The sequence below is a fragment of the Trypanosoma grayi genome, assembly GCF_000691245.1.
Source record: "Trypanosoma grayi strain ANR4 Tgr_709_V1, whole genome shotgun sequence".
NCBI classification, from domain to species: Eukaryota; Euglenozoa; class Kinetoplastea; order Trypanosomatida; family Trypanosomatidae; genus Trypanosoma; species Trypanosoma grayi.
The window spans coordinates 1-9047 of NW_008826328.1; the positions used below are offsets into that span (position 1 = coordinate 1).

The 9047-nt window shown below is 57.6% G+C and overlaps 3 protein-coding genes across 3 annotated transcripts; all 3 read left to right on the forward strand.

Moving 5' to 3' along the window:
* Nucleotides 1-81: 81 nt before the first annotated feature.
* On the forward strand, nt 82-1470 carry DQ04_07091000 (hypothetical protein; the record flags this gene model as incomplete). Its single annotated transcript, XM_009315014.1, has 1 exon — nt 82-1470. One exon carries the CDS (start codon nt 82-84, stop codon nt 1468-1470), a length of 1389 nt encoding a protein of 462 aa, XP_009313289.1.
* A 474-nt stretch (nt 1471-1944) lies between these two features.
* Nucleotides 1945-6627, forward strand: DQ04_07091010 (AMP deaminase; the record flags this gene model as incomplete). Its single annotated transcript, XM_009315015.1, has 1 exon — nt 1945-6627. One exon carries the CDS (start codon nt 1945-1947, stop codon nt 6625-6627), a length of 4683 nt encoding a protein of 1560 aa, XP_009313290.1.
* A 632-nt stretch (nt 6628-7259) lies between these two features.
* Nucleotides 7260-8765, forward strand: DQ04_07091020 (hypothetical protein; the record flags this gene model as incomplete). Its single annotated transcript, XM_009315016.1, has 1 exon — nt 7260-8765. The coding sequence occupies one exon, from the start codon at nt 7260-7262 to the stop codon at nt 8763-8765; it is 1506 nt and encodes a 501-aa protein (XP_009313291.1).
* Nucleotides 8766-9047: the final 282 nt, after the last annotated feature.

Here is a 9047-nt window from a genome sequence, read left to right on the forward strand (position 1 = left end):
GCCTGTGTGTCTGTTACCCGCGTGGTTTACTGTGTGACAGTGCAGCTTCGTGGAAAAGGGCGGAGTTGCGCACAGGGAGTCATGTCGCGGCGGCAGCGTGTGCCGCGCCACAAGGGGAACCGACGGAAACGCAACAAGAACCCAAAACTGTCGCCGTTTCAGCGCGAGCAACAACGCGCAAAGCTCGCCAACCAGGCGCCCATTGCGTCCATCAAGGGCAACCAGCGTGACTACCCTGTCAGCCAGAGGGCGGTGATGGAGTACCTCATCGCCAGGCGCCAGCGGGAGCAGGAGAAGCGGCAGCGGCGTGAGGAAGCCGCAGCGGCAGCAGCAGCAGCAGCAACACCGACAGTGGGGAATGTCGAGGGCGAGAATGGGCATGTGGAGGCCGCAGATGCTGCCATCTCCGCTACGTCGTCCGCCGCATTGCCGCGGGCCAAAGCGAAGAGCATTGCAAGTCGTGTTAATAAGGATAAGAAGGAGGGGGAGAAGAAGCAGAAGAAGCGTCTGCTGCAGGCGAAGAAGACTTCGCTGGCGACCCCAGTCGCACTCAACGAAGAGTTCGCCGCCTCGCTGTCGCGTCCCATCCTGGCTTTCCACACACGCACTGAAGACGAGGACGGGGTCCCACAAGACACTGTTGAGGCCACCATCGCGCGGAAGAAAGAAAAGAAGCACCGAAAGAAGGTGGAGGCCCGACGTGAGCGTGTGCAGCAGATGTTGCAGGAAACGGAGCAGCAGCTGAAGGAGAGTGTGCTGCGTACCAAGGGCGGTAAGAAGCGCAGGAGAGCAGATGACGTCGCCGCGAAGGATCTTGCGTTCGAGAGAAAACTCAAGCAGATGCAGAAGGAACAGGCAGACAAGGAAACAGCAGAGAAACAGGCTTCGGGCAACGGCAAGCAGAAAAGTAGTGGGGATAGCAACGGCAACAGCAGCAGCAGCAGCAGCAAGAAAAAGGATCGCAAGCGCATCACCTTCTCTGATGGTGCTGCGGAGAGTGCCGAGGATGTCCCGCATGCTGCGATGCGTTATCCCAACGACAAGGGTGAGAAAAAGCCCCGTGAGTTCTACGAGTTGGTCGATGTTGTACGCTACGGCGAGTGCGTCAAGGCGCCGCCCGTCTTTGACACACTGCCGCGCCGCGACGCCGCCATCACACGCCTCGCCAACCAACTGGAGTCGTCGAATCCGAAGAAGGGCGTCGCGTCATCGCGGGCGGAACGGCTGCAGCTATTGTCGTCTGTCGGCGGCGTCGGGGAGCAAAAGCGTCTGGAACGCCTCGGCCTCGCGCCTGTTGGCGGCAGGGGCACTGCTCCTGCTGCTGCGCAGGCATCGCGAGAGGTCTCAAAGGAGGAGGAAATGCGGCGGCTGCGTGAGGGCGTCATGGCCGCGTACCGCCGCAACAAGCACGTGCAAGTGGAGGCGCGAAAGGGTGTCGACATGCGACACCAGTTCCCGCTTTTCTCTTGAGCTGGCGGCTGTAGCTCTTTCCTCCCTGTATGGGTGTGTGGCACGCATACAGCTCCACTGAATCTCTCTTTCTCGCTGTGGGGAATTCATAATAAGAGTCTCGCTTAAGCAAGGAAAGCCATGACAAGAACAAAATGCTTGTGGCCATCGGTTGGGCCTTTCTTGGTGTGTGGTGCGTCACGTCGTGCCATCTGAATATTGTGAGTTGATTCTAGTTGTTCCTTCTCCCTCTATCCTTGATCTAGTACTACTATTATTATTATTATTATTATTATTATTATTATTATTATTATACTCTGGCTCATCCTAACGCAGTAAACGTCGTTCAACAGGAAGGAGGGAAGCCTACTCAAGACATTGGAGAGAGAGAAATAAGTGAATAAACCGTGGAGGGGACACCAAAAGTCACAGCAGTAATAACTGCATTAGCAAGGAGATAAAAACGACGGAAGTAGGCCGTAGTCGGTGCAGAATATGGAGCAGCATTGGCACGAGGTGCTTATTCAGAATGATGAGGGCGACAACGCCTTCGCCAAGGCGGCCCCGCTTATGATGGAGGCGCTGCAGCTCGTTGCCTCCACGCGGGCTCTGCAGCTCGCTTTAGGCGTCGCGTGTTGCAAAGAAGAACTTTCCCGCGTTAACGACACACGTCGCGCCTACCGCGCTGCGCGGGAAGAGGCCCGAGAACTACACAACATGTTGGAACCACACCTGGAGTCCGTCTACAACTCGATGTTGCACCTGCGGTGTGTAGAGGCGGCCTCACGGCACCCCAACCATCGCAGCCAGAAGCATCGGCAACGGCAACGCGTGAGGTCCTTGCTGAAGTGTCACGATGGGCTTGTCGCCCCACGGGACATGCGGGTGGACGCTTTTCTAGACTCACAGCCGGTATTCGACTACAAGACCTTTCGTGCGCGGTTTGGGCGTCTCTGCCAGGTGGTTGCCAATGGGCAGCTTTTCTCCGCATGTGAGCCGCGTATCAAGGTGCTGCAGAGCCGCTACCGCCTCTACCGCGCCTTCAATAGTGGGCGTGAGGATCAGTTTCACCCGACGCTCGGCGGTGGTAGTTTTCGGCTCGCGCCCAAAGTGGACGTGCGGCGCATCAGCAGTTGTATGTCGGCCACCACGCTCGTGGAGTTCATGCAGCGGATGCTGGAGCAGGAGCCGAATCTCGTGCTTCACACACATGGGGTGCCCGGTGCGACAGAGGAAAATGTGACGCAGCTTCGCGCAGAGCAGAGCGAGCCGAAGTGGAGAAATAGAAACGATCACCACAAGCACAGCAGCAAAAACCCAGATCCGAAACTGGTGGATGAGGAGCGCGACCCCACGTTGAAGGAACTCGTTGACGTCTTCTTTGGACCTTTTCTCCCACCGGAGGAGCGCTGCTTCACCCCGGACGGTTTGGGTCTGCTGCCAAACTACACAGGTACCTCCGAGCGCATGTCGGATACATTCGACATCCCTCAAGCAAGACCACCAGTGGCCGCGAATGCCGTGCCGCTGCTTCGGCATTTTCTTGACGTAGACGGCGGGAACGGTGGTGATCTGCTCGCACGGCTTGTGAGGCCGATGCTTTCACGCATCGCCACGAGCGACGCGGATGTGTTGGAGTTGGAGTTCACCGTCACCGGACTTCTTGCTGGAGAGGTGCAGCACATTGCCGCGTGGTGTGTCCGCAGTGGTCTGATCGGGTCACGAAATGCACAGCTGTCGCTACGGATCATGCAAAAACCATTGTGTGGCGGTGATGCTAGTGGTGGGGGGGGCAGCGCCTGCAATGCCAAGACACTGGAGGATGTGCTCATGAACATCTTTGAACCCATCTGGCTTGCCATGCTGCAACCGCAGGAGTACCAGGACGTCGTGAAGTTTCTCGCCCGACTTGTGTCGGTGGGGGTGTCTGTCAGCGGCTACGCCGACGTGCAGGAGATGCCGGCCACCAACAGCCCCAAGATGTACTCGGCGGAGAGTGGCACGGAGCCGCCGGATGCGTTTTTCATTTATCATGTCTGGCGCAACGTTCAGGTACTGAATTGTATGGTGGCGGCGCACGTCTTTTTTTCCACCGCGAAGGGACCTTCAACTGCTGCTGCTGCTGCTGCGCATGCAACGGAGGGAGAGTCTGAGGCATCGAAGTTATTCCTGCCAAAGTGCTCGGTGTTCCTGCGCCATGAGCCTGTGATGAAGCGGCCGCTTCTCTTTCGTCTGCACGCCTCGGCTACGAGCAAAAACGCGTTTGTGGAGAGTGTCATTGGACTGCTTATCGCCGATGTGGTGGTGAACCCTGTTGAGGTCTTCGCCTGGAGTCCGCTGGCGTACCTCTATTACTTGACGCAGCGCAGTGTTCTGGTGACGCCTTCGCGCAACCACAACGTGGCGCGCGACTCTGTCCTGCAGCGAGCCGTGCCGTTCGTTGTGGAGACAGGCCTGAACGCCTCCGTCGCCACGCTGGATCCGCTGCACTACCACACGAACGACAATGCCCTGTTGGAGGAGTTAAGCGGGCTGCAGAAGAATTTCCACCTCGCGCTCGCCGACATGACAGAGTTATGTCTGCATTCTGCGGAGAGCGCAAACTGGGCCGTCGAGAGGAGGGGGGCGCTGCTTGGGGAAGTGTGGGGACGCGTCCGAGCGCTGCACAACGACTTCACCAAGACGCAGGTGAATGCGCTGCGGCTGCGCCTGCGTGAGTCGTCGCTGGCGCACGAGATGGACTTGCTGTGCCGCAAGGGTCTCACGCAAGACTCCGCGTTAGTGGTGGAGAAAGGGGGCCAGCGCGACTACGCGGTGGTGTCACACTTCCCTGCGCCGCGGTGGGACGCGCGGCTGCCCGGCAGGGCGTTGCAGATGCCGCTTAGGGAGCAGCGCGAGGCATTTTGGCGCTTCTTCGGTGTCCCACACGCACGTGCGACAGATCGGGTGGAATGTGTTGTGTTGGGCCACCACTTTGTGGACCGGCAGATTGCGTTCCCGCGCATTGTGATCTCTGGGCCCAGCGCTGGCGAGAAGAGCAGCGCAGCACGGAAGGTGGTGGCGGCGCTTCTCCGACGGCAGTACTACCGTGATTTTAGCGTCCACTGCGAGCCGCCGGTGGCGACGCAACTGCGTCACCCGCAGGAAATAAACGCGCTGCTTGCGTCGCAGCATGCAGCGGATTTTCCAAGTGAATATCAAAAGCAGGAAAAAGACAATCATCATCAACACCAGGGAGCAAATTCCTCGTCTCAAAAGTTTTTCTCCCCCTTGGAACGTGAGCAGCGGGTGAACATACCGAATGCGTTCCGCTGTCAAGGCGGCGTGCGTGACGTTGTCCTCGCCGCCGATGCAAACGATGCGACGAAGGCCTACTTCCGACCCCTGCCGACGTGGAAAGAGTTCCAATCCGACACGCGATGGCTGCGTGCGGTCACGGCGGAGCGCGAGGCGCAGCTCTACACCAAGAAACGGCTTGGCATGCTGGAGTGCAAGTTTAACCTCCACGTTGCTCTCACAAACGACGATCAGGAGCAGTCGGCTCACGAGGTGTCACGGCTGCGCGAGAAGGGCGATCTGTACAAGTCTGTCAAGGTGGATGTGCACTGCCACATGGCGGCCGGCATAACGGCGAAGGACCTCCTGCGCTTCATCAAGAAGAAGGCGCAGACACACGCAAATGATGTGGTGGATGTCGAGCGCGGCACCGGGCGCCTTATCACACTGGGAGAGATGTTTGCAAAGCTGCGCGCGCCGAAGATGCGTGGAGCCCTCGTAAATGTTGAGGAGCTCACCGTCGCCTCGCTGGAGGTGAAGGCTGGAAAGGAAACCTTCAACCGCTTCGACGAGTTCAATGGCCGATACAGTCCGCTGGGCAACTCCGCCCTTCGTACCCTCTTCCTCAAGACAGAGAACTTCATGGGTGGCCGCTACTTCGCCGAGCTGATACGTGAGACATTTAACCGACAGGCAGAGGACGGCTGCACCTTCTCCGAGTATCGCCTGTCCATCTATGGCAGGCACCGCAATGAGTGGGACAAGTTGTCTCGGTGGTTCGTGTTGCATGGTATGTCACATCCGACCAATCGCTGGATGGTGCAGGTGCCGCGGCTCTATTCCATCTACCGCAGCAACGGTATCATCGCCTCCTTCGAGGAGATGCTGACGAACATATTTGTGCCCCTCTGGGAAGCCTCCATATCACCGGAGTCGCATCCGTTTCTCAACTACTTCCTCGCACACCTCAGTGGCTTCGATAGTGTCGACAACGAGAGCGAGCGGGAGCCCGATGCTCTCATTGACGCGCCACCAGAGCGTTGGACGCATGCAGAGAACCCGCCGTTTTCCTACTGGATGTATTACATGTGGGCGAACATCACCACACTCAACCGCTACCGCGCCGCACGTGGGCTGTCGACCTTTTCGTTTCGTCCGCACGCTGGGGAAAGCGGCGATCCGTACCACATGGCCGATGTGTTTCTCGTCGCGGATGGCGTGAATCACGGCATAAACCTGAAGGACTTGCCGGTGATGCAGTATCTGTTCTATCTGGCGCAGATACCACTTGGCATTACGCCACTTTCAAACAATGCACTCTTTTGCAAGTATCATGCCAACCCTTTTCCGACCTTTTTTCGTCGAGGGCTCAACGTTGCGCTGGCGACGGATGGTGCGTTAATATTTCACCACACGGAGCAGCCGCTCATTGAGGAGTACAGCACTGCTGTAAACTTCTGGAACTTGTCCCTTGCGGATGTGTGCGAGATTGCTCGGAACAGCGTGCTGATGTCTGGTTTCCCCTCTCACCAGAAGAAGTCGTGGCTGGGCAACCTCTACGCCCTGCGCAGTGCCGCCGGCAATGACGTGCGCCTCTCCAAGGTGCCACAGACACGGTGTACGTTCCGCTATGAAGTGTACGTGGAGGAGATGAACTACCTGCAGGCGAGAGCCGCAGCGGACGTGCCGGTGAGGCCGGTGCTGGACGCGCAATTGGAGGGGCTATACACGATGGACGCCGTGGGTCTCTCACGCGAGGCAGTTATTGCTTTACAGTTGAAGGGGCAGCCTATTACGACTACCACGGCTATTACTACCAGTGATGCCGCGTCTGGGTGTTCTTCATCCCATTCGGGGGTGTCACGGACCGTTCAATGCGTCACCGCGCATTCGCAGCTTTGAACTGTTGTTGTTTTGTTTTGCTTGCTCGCTGTGTGGTTCATTTATTTTTCTTATTATTATTATTTTATTCGATGCTGCGTGCGTGCGTGCGTGCTGGTGGAGACTTTGGTTTTGGCATATTACATCGATGTTTGGCACGGGCCCGTGTGGGATGTGGTTTGTGTTGCGGAATACGCCCTTCCCATGGACGCAAGCAGGCTTGTGTGTTTGGTGGTGAGTTGGAGCCTTCTTCACGGAGTGCTGGTGGGTGACGATGGTGGTGGTAGTGGTGGTGTTGGTGCCGCTGCTGCGACTGCCGTTGTGGTTCTTTGTTTTCCTCTTGGTGCCTGCTGCTCTCCGTCAAGCAGCTTCTCTCCTTTTCGTGTGCAGGTAAGCGTGCAGCCTTAAGGCAAGTGTGGAACGGAGGACAAGAAGAAGAAGAAGGTTTTTTTTTTTTTAAGCGAACCTGAATTGTGAAAGAAGGCAAAGCGGAATAGCCACGTGGAACGAGCCAACCACAAGAAGAAGAAAACCAATAGCAGCTAACAACCACAGGAGGAACGGGCAAGGCAGAGGCAAGAAGGCCAAAACTTTTTTTTTGTCTGTTGCCCCCCCCACCCCTTCTGAGAAGGACAAGGACGAGAGGAAAGGCAATGCGTCGGACCCCTGCAACGCTGCTACCACGTGTCGGCGGCCTCAGGCACCGTGGGGTGTGGCGCCACGCCGTGCTGGCGTCCCTGTGGAACGTGCCGGCCACCCTTCGCCTCGCCGCACAGCAACAACGTGGCCTCCTTGCCGTGCCTCTCCTCAGCAGCAACAACAGCAGCAGCGGCAGCAGCAGTGGCGATCCCGCACAGCAGGAGGATGCGGGTGTGCTCCGCTTCTTCCGGCGCAGAGGCCGTGCGACGCGGACGTCATGCACCACCCCGTGCGAGACAGATGACATGGACGAGGTGCAGACGGACGTGAACGGCAAGACGGAGCCCTCCGCCAACCGCGCCATGAGTGGGTACCGGGGCTGGTCGGCCAGGACTGGAAGCTGCACCGCGGAGGAGTTTCTGCAGGGCGTGCAGCAGTCGTACTACGGTCTCGGCGTGCTGATCGGGACACTTGCGGAGGCCGCGCGGCCGCAGCTGCCGCTCGGCAAAGGCGTCCCACTCAGTGGTGCACTGGCGCAGCTGAAGACGCTGCTGTCAAAGCACTACTCGGTGAGCCTGCCCACGCAAACCGCAGAGGGGAGTGCGGGGGAAAAAGAGAGCAATAACGTCGCCACCACCACCGCTGTCAGCGAGGCGCTGATGAAGGTGCTGCCCCTCTCCTCCTTCTTAGCGAAGGATCTCTACAATGCATGGAACAAGCAGCGGACGTTTGATGCGAATATTTTTTCTTACGCCGGCCCCACCGATTATGTCCTCTCGACAAAAATGCTGCTTTTCGTTGAGTGCCAGAGCATGAAAAATGTATTCACCGCCGACGATAGTACTTTCCAGCTGATCCATGTGGCACCCTCATCTCCGCTAGAAGATGATGCCAAGAAGAACGTTAGTGGAAGTGAGAGTGGACAGTCGGAGGCCAACGCTGACAGTAGGCTCGCAGCGGAGGCCAAGCCACCAAAGGAGAATGAGGCTACCGCAGCTTCTTCTGCTTCTGCTACCGATACTGCTACCACAGCGGATGCGAATGCGAATAAAGGAAAAGGCACATCTTCGATTGGCAAAACGATCATCGTTTACAATGGGCATATACTGCCGCCAATCCCAGCTGACGCCGTTGCTTGTGTAGTTGCGTCGGTTGACGTCGTTGCCCCACCGCAGCGTTACGCTCCCTCTTTTGATTGGTTTTACCAACGCATCACTGGCTGCGATAACGAATACGAGCGCATCGCGGCTGCACAGATTTTCGGCATGACGAACGTCCGAACGTTCGTGGCACCATTCGACTTCCTCGCACGCATGCTTACCGGACGCCACATAGAGTTAGCGTTCCCCGAAGGCGTGAAGGAGATGCTGCGCATCCCTAAAAATATCGACGAGTGCCCACCAGCGACGCGCAAGGTTATGTGCTTCTACATGGACGCTGACCGGCGGTGGGTGCTCTCTGGTCTGCACACCGTCGACGTTGTCTTGACAACAATGCTGCCGAAGGCCGCCTCAGCGTAGTGGGGCGATGTGGTGACGTGCACAAGAACAAGACAGGGAGGCGGTGTGGAATACGGAATAAACCCTGCTGGGCGGGCTTAAGGCAGCAGAAGTCGATGGGGCATCTCCTGGCCGGTGGAACTGAGGCGGGCTGTATTGCAGGAGGAGGAGGAGGAGGAGAAGGCGGGGGATAATGCAAGAGAAGCGGAGCAGCATTACACACCAAGCAAGTGGTGCTGCAAGGAAAGTGCGAGGTCTGTGTTGCATGCCCTTTTATACATCATATATATATATATATATATA